This window comes from Melospiza georgiana, chromosome 3 (assembly GCF_028018845.1).
Source record: "Melospiza georgiana isolate bMelGeo1 chromosome 3, bMelGeo1.pri, whole genome shotgun sequence".
Classification (NCBI taxonomy): domain Eukaryota; kingdom Metazoa; phylum Chordata; class Aves; order Passeriformes; family Passerellidae; genus Melospiza; species Melospiza georgiana.
The window spans coordinates 54,267,587-54,281,941 of NC_080432.1; the positions used below are offsets into that span (position 1 = coordinate 54,267,587).

The 14,355-nt window shown below is 33.4% G+C and overlaps 1 protein-coding gene across 1 annotated transcript in view; it reads right to left on the minus strand.

Moving 5' to 3' along the window:
- WDR27 (WD repeat domain 27) overlaps positions 1-14,355 on the minus strand; it is a 90,333-nt gene that overhangs the window by 66,872 nt on the left and 9,106 nt on the right. Inside the window, exons 9-18 of the mRNA XM_058020644.1 lie at positions 12,541-12,644; positions 12,027-12,094; positions 10,984-11,117; positions 9,121-9,197; positions 7,549-7,627; positions 6,955-7,026; positions 5,711-5,814; positions 4,510-4,599; positions 1,512-1,633; positions 805-938 (exon numbers count right to left, since the gene is read on the minus strand). Coding sequence (XP_057876627.1) covers positions 805-938; positions 1,512-1,633; positions 4,510-4,599; positions 5,711-5,814; positions 6,955-7,026; positions 7,549-7,627; positions 9,121-9,197; positions 10,984-11,117; positions 12,027-12,094; positions 12,541-12,644 — 984 coding nt within the window. The remainder of the gene's footprint in view (positions 1-804; positions 939-1,511; positions 1,634-4,509; positions 4,600-5,710; positions 5,815-6,954; positions 7,027-7,548; positions 7,628-9,120; positions 9,198-10,983; positions 11,118-12,026; positions 12,095-12,540; positions 12,645-14,355) is intronic.

Genomic DNA, 14,355 nt, shown 5'->3' on the forward strand with positions numbered 1-14,355 from the left:
ACTGAGATTCATAAAATACAAGTTATGAGAAAACTGAACTAAAGTAACAGAGGGAGGGGGACATAGAAGAGTACCCAGTATTAAAAAATAAAGAGGAATTTTATCATGTTTAAGAATTTTTTTTGACGCAATGCATTTGCTACATGTCCTGTATATCTTCAATTTAAAGTGCAACTCATTTAAAAAAACCCATATAAACAGATTGAGGACACACTGAGCTGGACACTGTACATTTGTTCTTGTCTCTTAGAAATTGAAGTTTATGTAGCAATTTGTGTTACCTTTTTATTGGTTTATTAATATCCCCATAAACTAAGAATTAACAAGTAAAACAAACTAGGTAAGCAGATTATGGAAGAAAACTACTACATAATTCTGTCTGACCATTTAACATTTCAGTGAAGTTCCACATACCAGGTTCATGCCTCAATCCAGGAAAGCACTCCTATTCCTAAACATATTTAAGCTTGTGCTTAGTACATTTTTCTTTGCAGCAGCAAAACTACAAAGGAAATAGAGGAAGAAAATAGACCAGCTTTTTCCATCTAAGGATGCAGTCTAACACTGACTAATATCATCAACAGACAAAACATACCATTCACAATATCAACTAAGACTTCAGTATTGCAGCCCTAATTCTTTTTGTTCTTCCATTCAAAACAAACATATTTTGGAAGTAGCTTTTACTATTTTTTTCAGCTTTTTATCTTCTGTAATAGTTTTTCCCCCTCAGCTCACCTCAACACACACAAAATTGTAGATCAAACTTTAGAAGAACTTTCACTGGTCTGTTAATGAACTCACCGTTTTAGGTCATCCTTGGTTGTGTCTAGATGGAAACTTAAGAGATGAAATTCAGCTCCACAACACAGCAATATAAATGTATCTATAAAATAAAACTGTGCAAAGCGTACAGTCTTATGGAACTTCTCTTTACCCTGAAACATAAAGGAATTTGTGAAGAATGGAGTCAAACCTAAATATGTTTTTGTCTGAGATTCCTCGTGTTAAGGCAGAACCTCCCTGTCATCCTGATCATAGGCCAGGAGGTTAAACTCTACAGTGGCCCTTCTTATTTTTGACATCTATTACTCAGAAAAAAAAATATTTAATTCTGCTTAAATTAGCTGGCAGTATATCTGTAGTCAATTGAACCTAATACAATCTAGCTTCATACTCTGAACTTCTTTTTGAATTGGGAAATGGACTAAAGTCAAGCAAAGCTGAGCCAATGAAAATACTACATACAGACCAGACAATAAAACCAAAACTTCCAGACATGTCCACTGGGATTTTTTTTTTAACAAGGTTGATTTTTTTCTGTTCCTAAATTATCATGAGAAAAACCTAACTTGGAGTCAATGGAGATCACCCAGATCATTATATCAGTGGGAGTAGTAGCTCTCAGTAGCTCTAGAAATTGGTTCTTTCTACAAAGCTTTTAAAACAGAAGTAGATAAAAGTGCAAAACAGTGTTCTCTGTGTCCAAATGAATGGAAGATTCCAATTACCAGAATTAGGGCAGGTTCCTTATTGCAGGTTGACCAGACCCTTAAAGTTCTGTCTTCTGATGCAGAAACTAACCACTTCCTGTCATGACTCCAGCCAACAGAGTTAACTGCACCATCATGACCTAATAAAAATAATGTCTTGCATTAATAAATTTCTCTAGAGTTACTTGTATTGTTTTAATATAATTGTGCACAACATTAAAATGCATTCTAAGTACAGGTTTCAAAGGGTTGGATTAAAACTGGTAACAGTAAACCAGCTATTGAAATTTTCTTCCACCAAAAAACACAGAAAATGTCTCTCATTAATGAACAGACAAAGATAATTCCAACTCTAATTTTTCAAAGTTATTGGAAGACCACTTTCAAGAAATATCCTTGAAATTAAATTTAAACAAAGATTCAGTACTGGAAAAAAAACTGAGTATTATATTATAACGAAATTCTATATTAAACATGGTCTGGAAACCCCTTAAGACATCAAAAAGGGTTGAAATACTTTGGAGTTTTTTATTAACCTTTTATTACTGAGCTAGCTATTTTTGGCATATAAATAAAATGAGCATGCCACTTCAATGTCTTGTTAAAAACAAGATCAGAAACTTACAAAGAAAGAACTTTAAAAGCCAGAAACAATAGTCAAAAGGTAAAAATATTAATTTGATCCAACATTATGTTGAAGCTGATAAAAAAGATCAAAAAAGAACATGCCAATCAAGTTTTACAGACTTTGATGCATGTTACTGCAATTTGTCAGATGAAGTCTGATGAATTTCATCTAGCCTTAAAACATTCAAAGTTCTTATGCTGCCCTCTTGTGCATAGTTTATCTTTACTCAATGAAAGTTTCATATTAAAAAATGCTTTAAATTACAGGAAGGCTATTAAATATATCACAGCAATTGAGATATTTCATTTTGTAGACATATATCTACAAAAATTCTTATAAAGGTATTTTAACTCCCAGTTACCAAACAGCTGTAGAATTTTCACCAGAAAATGGCACAGGCACTGCACAAATACACATATAAGCACTATTCTTATATTGTTCACAACAGAAAGATTCATTTAAAGGCTTTTATTTTCTGAAAATATTTTAAAGCCTTGAATAATCTGCATTAAAGAAAAAAAAAAAAAAACCTACACAACACCAATCAAACAAACCAAAAAAAAAAAAAAGAAAAGAAAACCACAAAATACAAAACACTTTTCCAAAGTAGTAAGGAACCTTAGGAAAATCTGAGGTTTGGAAAATTGGAAGAGCCACGCAAAAAGCTTAAGAATCTCTGCTCTCCAGGCCCCAGAGTCCCAAAACACAGTGAAGGAGATGCCAGCTGGCTTGAAAGAGCCCAGTAAAATTCAAAACAGGCATTACTCAAGGCTCCCCAGCCCTAGAGCACACTGAGAAGAATTAGCAGCCGGTTTTGTAAAGAGACACATTCAGAAAGGCCATGCTGGCTGTAACTCTTTACAGCTGTTCCACATCACCTGCACTTCACTACGGGACACAGACACCTGAAGAGTCACCACTGAAGAAGAATGCAGAACTGCTTAAAACAGTAACTCAACCCTTCAGGGAACAAGGCTGAATAAATTAGGCTAACAGCAAAACTGCTGTTATACCATTCCTCTGATGCTGCCTTAAAGAGCCATGACTTTTGATAAGCAGCAATATTGAGATGCTAATACTGCCTTGAAACTGAAATTTTTTAGCAGAATAGACACAATTTCCATTTCTTGAAAAAAGGAAAAATTTACATAGCCATTGATTGCAGCTCTAAGTAAGAATAATGCATCATGATTTTTCACGAAAACACATATGATACTTCTAAAACAAGAGCATCAGAAGTAAACAGATGACTGCATGGTAATCTGAACAACACAGAAAAATGATGTGAATGAAACAAGAAGGCAATTAATGGTTTGTGGATCCTAATCCCATGCATTACTTTACCTGGAAGTTCAACATTTATGTTGCTTTTGGAAAGAGCTACATACATGTTAGAATATAGTTTACATTGCTTTTCAGACATGTGCATTATTAAAAAAATTAAAAAACCAAACAAAAAACCTAAATGATTAAAGGTATCAATGAAGTAACTCAGTGAAAAACTTGCTATTGTAGAAAAAATAGACAGTCCACAAGGCATATTTTCATCAATTTCCTCACACAAGAAAGATAATATCAGTAATGTTGCCTCCTTAATGTCACTTCTTGCACTAAGTATAATGAAAATTACTCAAAAGGAAAATTGTTTTCACAAATCAGTTTCCAGAGTTATTTACTTAGAAATAATTCTCTAAAATATCTTTAAGTAGTCTGGTTTTAATACTTGTTAGGGTCAGATAGTAAAAACATTTCCATTATGAGCTTTCACAGAAAATTCATGTAGCAGGTCTGATTTAAAGCCACAACATTTACAGTTATTAAAAGTTTAACAGATTGTTCCTGTAGAAATTTAGACATAATCTGCTGTTGAAGACTCATTTAAAAGCATACATGTTTATCCATGCATCCACTTTTGTAGTTTTGGATTTCCTCTTAGGAATAGTCCCTCTTTGTTTAAATAGCTTATCTCTAGAAGCCTGGAGTTGCAAAGCAAACACATCTTTTGCCAAGTCATCACAGTCACTTTTTGGCTAATAAACTATGAGGACCTACTGCTACAATATACGCATGCATTATTATTGCAGTATATTGCCTTTATTTTTTCTCTTTAATTATTATAATACATATTATACATCATGATGAAGATTTCTGTATATATCATCATAGATTGCTTCTTACCCCGCAAAAAATTGAGAAATGTGACCACCTGGTAGTGACTTTAATTCTAGGACAAAATTAAGCAATCAGAGAAATTAATTTTACATCTTGAATCATCAGTACTTCCTCTCTCTTGTTATCAGGGTGATGTAAGTGGAATCCATGCCATTTTAAATCAAACTCAACCATCAACTCAACTCATATCTTTTATAATATCATTCATAAACTTACCTGAAAAAACATTATGCACATCAGTGAGATTGGAATTGAATATCAACACAGTTTTGTCAGCCTGGCCACAAGCCAGCAGCTCTCCATCCCCTACAAAGAAGAGCATTTAATGATTTACATCTGAAAGCAAAAAGAAGCTAATATGCTGCCTCTTTTAATCATAAAAATCATGTATGTCACTACAACAAAACAAAACCCAGATATTCACTTCATATGTTTAACACTATTTATGAACATCACCAATTAGTGTTGGAGAATTTGGTAGGATTTTATAGGCAAATTCATTTCTGGTCCTGACATACTCTTTAAATAACATAATTTTTTTTTAACTCAAAAAAGGAAAATCTGAAATTTTTGTTTTACTGGGGTTATTTATGCCTGTGTGTGCATGCATGGGTGTGGGAGAGACAAAAAGAGAGAAAGATTTTTCTTCCTCAAACTAAAAGAAGATTTATACTTACAACATACTAACAAATCTCTCTAGGGAACAGAGATGGAATATATTTTAGCAAAGTTACTGATTGCATCCAATTGCTTTTATTTCCTGAGGATGAAAGTTATTCTTGTCCTCAAAACACAGATATTTAAGTTTTTAAATATTTTGAAAATATTTTCCCTTGCAGGGTGTACATTGACATAATTATATACGTGGTAGAATGCTTGATTGCTAATCTAGGAAGTGCTTTCTGCTTAATCATATTTACATTGGAACTGACTAAACCTATTGCAAGAGTCATTTATCCAAAACAGTTAAGAAAAATCCCTCTCTTTGGGTCACACAGGAGAATTCCTTTTTTAATATTTCAATTTACAATAATTCAATAATATTTATATAAGAAATATGAATATTTTGAAACAGACCTTCAGTATTTTATACATCCTAATGAAAATAAGTAAATGTGCTAGAAAATAAATTCCTTAGTGAAAGAACTCTTAATTTTCAAGTAGTAGTGGGAAAGTCAAAGAAAAAATTCAAAAGGAAATAAGACATAAAATCAGAAACAGAATCCAGTTGCATATGTAGCAACAGCTTGCATGGTTTTGCAAGATAAAAAATGATGATCAAACAGTATGTGGTATTGCCAGAAATTTTTCTGTGAATTTATCGACACTAAATTCCCAGTCTTTACAAACTATGCCGCACAAATTTTTAATTTCTTCACACTGACACAACTGCACTTTTTATAAAGCCCGTACTTACCAGAATACTGAACACAAAAAATTGGGGTTGGTTTACAAGTAACAGATATCTCTTTTGCATATTTGATTGGAGGATAACTTTCCAATGGATATTCTTTATTTTTACTTCAAAGAAGGAAAAAAGAAAGAAATTAGTACATCTTCATTTCAGTGATGAAATAAATGTGCTTTGGAAATTATTCTAAACATCTTTATATAAATATTTACCAGAAAAAAATATGTCAAATCCAATGTTGGAGCCAAATTCATTTTAAATTGTAATATTTAAACTACTCCTATCTGTAAGAGGTATGAATTCACAAGATCAAGAATTAACAGTGTCTGGCAAAAAAAGAATTTCTTAAGTCACAAAAGTATTTAAAGAATGTCAATACTACCTTGTTTACAAAGACCTTGTGGAAAAATACAATATTAGCTAAAAAAAAAGGCAATTTAAATAAAAAACCCACACAAAACTTAAAATACTAAGTAGCTTAACCTATATAAAACAGCGCTAAAACAAAGTTGAAATTATCTGAAGTACTCATGTAAAGGTTTCCTATGTGTGCAAGGTTTACAAAAACAGTCTTGAGCTATTAAGTGGGTTTCTTAACACTTTAACATCTCTTTTTAAATGAGAAAAATTATGGCATCAATCATTCTTTACTTTCATGTTTGTATTACATAAAGGAAAAATTATATAATAGTAAAGAGAAAAACTGTGTGCAATATCTCCATTTAACATTCCATGCAAATTAACATGAAAATGTCAGCTTTAGAAAAACATTTGTTCTTTTTGACCAGTGATAAAGATTCCACTGGTCAATTTATACTATTGCACATACTCTGTTTAAATCCATTGGAGTAAGTTTGCATTGACTTTAGGTAACAAGATTTTTAGGGGTGAATGAGGGACATGATCTGAAATCACTTCTCCCTGTGCCACATTCAGTTATTTTTCAAACTAGAACTGCAGGTTAAGAACATGTTAGGACTTAGCTTCCAATCATATTTAACACCTGTTCTTCCTACCAACACAAATCTAAGAAAATAGATATGCATATTTTCTTTTATATGAAGCACTCATGTTTAATTCACAGTCTGATAAACCAAATCACTTTCTGCAGTGATAAATTTTTATATCAAATTTACGAAGCCTTAGTTCTAGTGGCAACCCTTTCTAAAAAGTTCCAATGACAGAAGCATTTTTAATTTCTTAAATTTATTTTAATTTGTTCCTCCTTTAACAGTCATTAGATGACCTACCATTTACAACTGGTCTTCCACTTTGATACCTCTTTTTTTCTCAGGTTAGTATTTGGAGAAAACATGGCCATTCTACAAGAGAGAAAATGTACACTCTTATATGAAATATTAAACCTTGCACGGGAGAAACAGCTTTTTTCAAACAAAAGCAATCCTATTAATTCTTATTATTTACATCTGTGGGTAATGTCAATAGATAAGAGAATTTACACTTTGATAGCAATATAAATGTCTAATATTCTAATGCCTGAGTTTGGACCTTGATTTCTGTGAGTTATTTGTTGAACAGCATATTCTGAAAGTCAAAATTCATACAAATAAAGTTCTCAGACAATACTTTCTGCAAGCTGAAAACACAAGAGTCTAGTCAGATGAAAGAATCAGGATGTCAAATACGGATTTCAAAAGGAAGTTGGACAATGACCAGAAGCTGTGAACATTTTGGTTTACATTATGTTTTTTAAAATTCTTTTCTTTGATAGCACCGTAACTATTTTTCACAGGTGATTAATTTAACAATCATGAGGCTATATAGTTATGTGAAAAAATATCACACACCAATAAGAAAGGGAAAGTCATAATATTTCTACTGACCGTGGTGCTGCTGTATATCCTGATGACTTAATTTTATTATGGAAAACCAATGGTTTATCCTTCACTGTGTTCTTCACTCCTGTAGAAAAATAATTTAATTTACATTAAAATATTTTTTAACATTACATTTTCAGAGTGAAAGATAGTTTTGCACAATATAAATACTCGATGTTCCCTTATGTTACAAAACACATAAATGACTAATCACCCAAAAATAATGATTACTGAGAAAAGGAAAGATATATGAACTGTTACATTGTAAAACATCACTCCTCCAGTAACATGAATAAGTAGGAACTTTAAACTTTGAAGTAGCAAGAACACTGTTCTGAATCACTTTTTTCACCACTCATTTCAGTTAGAAAATGTGTTTTCTAATTGCCTCTGCTTAGACTTTGTATGCATTCACAGCCTATATTTGGACTAAGGAATGGATCTAAAGATCATTAACCAGCTAACTGGTGGATGCCTTTAAGTATTTGTGTTCCTACACAGCTCAGGTCATGGGTAACGTCTGCATGTCCAGTGCTGTACCAGGAAGCCCAGTGGGCACCCCTCAGCTCCAAACTGAATATTTCATATCAGCAGAAACAAACTAAACAAACAAACATTGTAAAGGCGGAAATTTTGTTGGTATTCCAAGGGAAAAAACCCAGATGCATTGGGACAATTTACCTATCCTGAGGGTAGAAGTCCCATCAAATGCCACTAACTATCCTTTCTCTTAATGCAGCAAGGAGGCACAAAAAAGGCCCTTCCTGAGAAGCTCCCAGTACCACACACCTTAAGAGACCAAAGGATTTCATTACAGCACTTATCTATCTGAACATGAGATGTCAACAAAGGCAGCACAGTTGTCAGTGCTGGGTGTCCAAGGCAGCCTGGAATTCTAGATAAAACTCTGTAGATGCATTCTGAAAATACCATGAAACCTTAGAGATACAACCTTTGACATTGTAACAGGCACAATACATGCAAATGGTAAGGATAAAAACATTTTTTAAAATATTGTTTTAATTTTAATGTTGCCCACCATAAAAAGCTACAGGTGCTTCAATGGCAACTGGACATCAGATCTCTTTTTTTAAGCAGTAGAATATTGAGTCAAAAATTAACTTCCAAAAAATCCTCACAGTATTGGCAAAAGATTATTAAGAACAACCAAATATACCAAAACATCTCTTTGGTATATTTCATAACCAAAGTTAAGAAAGAAGTGACAAATTATACAGAAAAATTTACTGCATGCTATGGAAAAAGAATGACTTACAGGAATGTAAACCTTCAACACTCTAACACTTTTAAAATTCACAGAAAATTCTCAGACAATGGTTTTTGAAAGAATAAAAGTACTTATAACCATAATTTTTAACTACAATTACATGTGTACAATATGAAATATTAACAGATGTCTAAAATTCTTCCTACTGAAGTAAAAATATAATGCAATATATATTTAAACCAAAAATCTACTAAACTACTGATTGTATTAGGCACAAGCCAGGTGGAAGTCAGCTACTGTTTTTAAAAATATAACTTAATTAATTAATTTCAGAGTTGGTTTGTACTTACCAAGTGTTTTACTGGAAGGTCCTTTCCTGTTCTTCTTTAAACCTTTACACAATGGAGAATTTGCTAATAAAGTACACCTAAATTATAAAATGAAACACAAAAAAATTGATGAATGCAATGAACAAAAATGTCAGATTAGAAAAAGCTGCCAAAACTCCTTTTCAGTTATTTGTCTGCACGTGTGTGTGTACACGTGCAATAGCAATGAGATTTTAACAAAAACAAGTTAGGCATAGTGGATCAGCTGTCATCTCAGATACTCAGCAGCACAGACGAGCCTTGGCCCTGACTCAATTCACAGACCATTGCTTTTACATGTTGGATTCCAGTTTTGTGAATATTAACTGATGATTTTATTTTAAGCACTGAAATCTGCATTTCAGTGTACATTGTGGAGGTTCTTTCATCTTCAAAATGTCAGCATTTTCTCATAAATAATTTCTAGGGACATAAAAGACAAGAAAGAAACAACCAGCAGGGATTCACCAAGGGGAAGTCACGCTTGGTCAGTTGGATGAACTTCTGTGATAAAATGAATGGCTTGGCAGATGAGGGGAAAGCAGATGAAGATATTGTCTACTTTGACTTCAGTAAAACTTTCCACACTCTGTCCCATAAGCACCTCACAGAGAAGCTGATGAACTGTGGTCTGGATGAACACACACTGAGCTGGATTAAAAACCAGATGAACAACCAAGACCAGACTGTGATGATGAAGATCTAGGTGGGAAGCAGGAACTAGTGGAATAACTCAGAGGTTACAACTCCATTCCATATGATTCCGTGGGTATAATAATTCCATTCAAAATCTGCATTAGTAATCTGGATAAAGGATGTTTGCTGATGACTCAAAACTGAGAGGAGTGTGACCATGGTCACAGGGGTTTTCAGGTGAAGCAAGAGACGAGAATGTTGACTCCATGATCAGAAGGCTTGGTTTATTATTTTATGATATATATATTACATTATAACTATACTAAAAAGAAATAAAAAAGGAAAGGTTTCCTCAGAAGGCTGAGCTAAGAATAGAAAAGAATGATAACAAAGGCAGCTGGCTCGGACAGAGAGCCAGAGCCAGGTCTGCTGTGACTGGTCAGTAAATCTAAACATCTACAGGAGACCAATCACAGATCTACCTGTTGCATTCCACAGCAGCAGATAACCATTATTTACATTTGTCTCTGAGGCCACAGCTTCTCAGAAGGGAGAAAAATCCCAAGAAAAGATTTTTCACAAAAGATGTCTGTGACATGGAGTGTCTTAAAGAGCAGAAGGTTGTGTTGTCATCCAGGGAGACTTATTGTCTGCATAAATGGGCTGACAGCAACCTTGTGGAGCTCAACAATGTGGAAGGCAAAGTCCTGCAGCAGAGGAGGAAGGAGCCCATGCAGCAGTACAGGCTGTAAAGCAAACTCTAGAGCCAGGCTCTGTGCCCTAAACCCAGTAGCAGGAGGAGACAATACATAAAAAATTAAACATGGGAGGCTCTCTCTGAACACTAGGAAACACTTATTTACTGTGAAGGTGACTGAGCACTGGCACAGGCTGTCCAGAGAGGTTGTGGCATCTCCGTCCATTGACATATTCTAAAGTTGTGTGGATATTGTGATGGGCAAATGACTCCAAGCGGCTCTGCTTGAGCAGAGTTGTTGGACAAGATGACCTGAGAGGTGCCTTCCAAACTCAACCATTCTGTGATTCTGTGATTTCTCCCTCTCAATACAACTAAAGCATGATAAGAAAAAAAAGTAAAATCAAACCATGTCAACAAGCAGCACTACAGAAAACCATATGACACACTGTAGTGCCAGATAAACAAATTCATCATCCAACATGGAGAGAAAACATTTAATAATTCTGTACCTGGCAATAACTGATAGACTTTTTTCATTTCCACATGGGAGAAAATCACTCTGCTGAGTTCTCACCAATGCAGCAAGGTTAACTTCCAACACAGCAATCATATCTTCAAACATTGAGGCAATCAAGCATAAAACCTGCAGCAATCACCATAAATTAACACTCCATTTACTCAATAATTTAAGTTCAAAGCATAATTCATTTATTTATAATGAAAAATGAAACAAATTTCTGAAATTTATAAAAATTAATCAAAAATATCCATGGACTTAGTCATGAAGAGCATTAAGTGGTAGAGTGTTTAAAGCAATCCTTCAAAATATGCCTATGTTGCTTAAATGTGTTTTAACAAACTTACATACATAACAGTGACAGAAATTCCAACACCACCTACACTGGAGACAATTCTGCAGTAAGAGTAGTGAGAAAAGAGGCACACATGGAAGAATGGCTTCAGCAACAAGATGAGAACATACAAAGAGCTGAATTTAAATAAAATCCTAATCTAAAGCAAAAGTCTTCTATGTTAAATATGTAGCCTAGATTAAGCTTACCTCTGTAGGAAAATTGCAATATCAGAAATGGAGTATATAAATAAAAATGCCTTCCATTTTCTTAAAATCACTTTTAGTGGCTTTTAACAGAAATTTTCTCACAACCCAAATAGTTTTGACAGATTCTTTAGAAGGATTCAGAAGTAGCACATCCTAACGTTTTTTTTGAGAAACAAGCTATAACAATTTTTTTCCCCCATAAAAGATTTCCTCTGCTTCTTCAATGGTCATTCTTGACATTCAAGGTACACCCTGAATACTGTAACAATTCACCTTTTCCTTATAAATCACTTTAGACTGTATATAACCTGTGAGAGCTTCAAAACAGCAGATTACATAATGAAGAATCAATCCTCTTCAAAAAAATTACTATGTAAGTCATATTAAGTAACACAAATCTGTGCACTAATCTGTTAGCAAAATGTGTAAATATTTATGGAAAATTACTGTAATTGTTAACATTTATTAAAGCAATGTTTACTGTATACTCACCTTTCCATTAGCTGCCTTCCTTGTTAATGCACATGATCTGGCAATCTGAATGCTGAGGTCACTGTAGTCTTTATCAAGAAGAACAAAGTACTATAAAATAATACCTGCATTTCACAACAAAAAACCTGTCTCTATGACACACACATAAAAATCACTCATACTAATTTGACATGACCCTAACCCATTCTCTTCAGAGTATATACTTCTATTTTACCCTCAAATTATAATGGAGTAGAATAACTTGTATTTAACACTTGTATTTAACACTTATGAACTGCAAAACTGAATAAAAATTCATGGCTAGCCACTACACAGATCTAGCACCAGCATGTCTTCTGAAAAAAGTCACCAGGGCCAGGAAAACATACAAAAAGTATTAGGGAAAAAAAAACATTTTTAAAAAACATTTGGTTTCTATTGTATTCTGCCATTTCACAACCTCATTCTTACATTATTTATGTCAGATAGCAAAAGCAATCTCATTATTGTGTAATCATATATCTTTTAAACATACCTCTGTAAAATAAAAGAGCTTCCAATTCTAAGTTTGCCAAATTAATTATTAACAAGCCAGTAGAGGTTCCAATCCAAAAATAGCTAGTATTCTGGGAAGAATATCTATTAAAACAAGGAGAAAAATATCTCTGAGTAGGATAAAGAAGCTTTTCTTGCTACCATACAACAAACAAAAATCGGGTTTTTTAATTCTCATTGGCCAGTCCCAGTGCAACAATAATAAAGCACACACAGAAAAACTACATTACATTTAAAGCTTTTTTTTTCCAAATCTGTTGCTCAAAGTTTCAAGCAAAATTCATGAAGTTTTGAAAACTGGAGAGCAGTTTTCACAATCCTTGAGCAGAACACAATCCTTGATTCATGTAAGTACTTCATGGCACATCCAAAACTGCACAGGAAATACTTTTCTTCAAAAAGTTATTGTGGTTTGTAAGAGTTGGGAGATGCTGTAAAAGCATTGTATACACAAAAATAAAATTCAAACCAAGAGACACATCCACTCGTAATTTACTTTTAACACTCTTATATGAACACCCAAAACACAGGGAAATTCAATGTGTGTTTTTATATAATTAAAGTACAAGAAAAAAAGCAGCACAAAGTAAAGGGGAAAAAATTCCAGGCAAGTCTGGAATGTCTGTTTCAGCCTGTGATTAGTGGCAGCACTATTGCAGCTGGGTAATGAAATCCAGCTTCTGCAAGCACCAGAGAGTAAACCAATGGGTTTGTTAATTTCAGTTACAAGCCTCACAGAAGAAACATATTATCAAGCATAAGATAATTCTAACAAAATAACAGTTGTCATTCCCCAAAAAACCTAAAAATTTTTGATACCACAATAAATAAAAATTGGCATCAACATTTTAATAAATTTTCTAATTAGGAGTCAGTAGACTTACTAGTTTGATTTAAAATCAGACCACAAGAGTTGAAGTAAGGATATGGAAAAATATGAAGCTGTAACATTATTCAAAAAAAAAAAAAAAAAAAAAAAAACCCAAATGCATACAGTCAAATTTGTTAAAAAGCAGACTGTTTCATTTCTGGTTTGTGATACTTTTACATGATATGAATAATTTTATTTGTGGTTCGCACTACTTCCATTGCAGCAGTAACAGACTGATTTAATTTGCAAATTCTTTGACTTTTTTTACACTTATGTAAAAAGTGTCACCATCAAGTTATTATGAACACCGTAAAGTGATATATCCAGGAAGCTTAACTCACTGCAACTCTAAAATAATAAAATCCATTGTGATGAGATTCCTCAATGTCAAAAAGCTTAGGAAAGTGTGAGATGCCTAATTTTGGACATCAGTGTTCCAAAAATGTTTCATTGCTGCTTTTGATTGCAGGCAGGAAAAGCAGTATATCAGGAATTGCTCAATTGTTCAGACAAATCTGAAGCATCTTCTAAAACCAACACACTCTTTTAAAAAAATAAATAGAAAAGAATTTTTATAAACACAAACCTCTCAACCTTAAATATAATGGAACTTAATAGTAAGAATTTAATGGCCATGATTGTTTATAAGAAGAACAAAACTTTCAGCTGCGATGTGATAGCTGAAAGAACAAATAGACCTTAGATGTACACTGTGTAGCAGTAACAGGTGGGAATGGGAAAGTGATGTTATCTCAATTCAGTAAATTCAAATAATCTATTACTGCTGATATTACTATTACTATTTTATCTGGAAGTGCAGAGGTAACTTGTTCATGAGTTGTAATTTGCCGTCCAAGGAAGGAACAGGATAGTGGCTGGCACTGGACTATCAGGGTGAAAAACATACTAAAGTCCTGTATATGA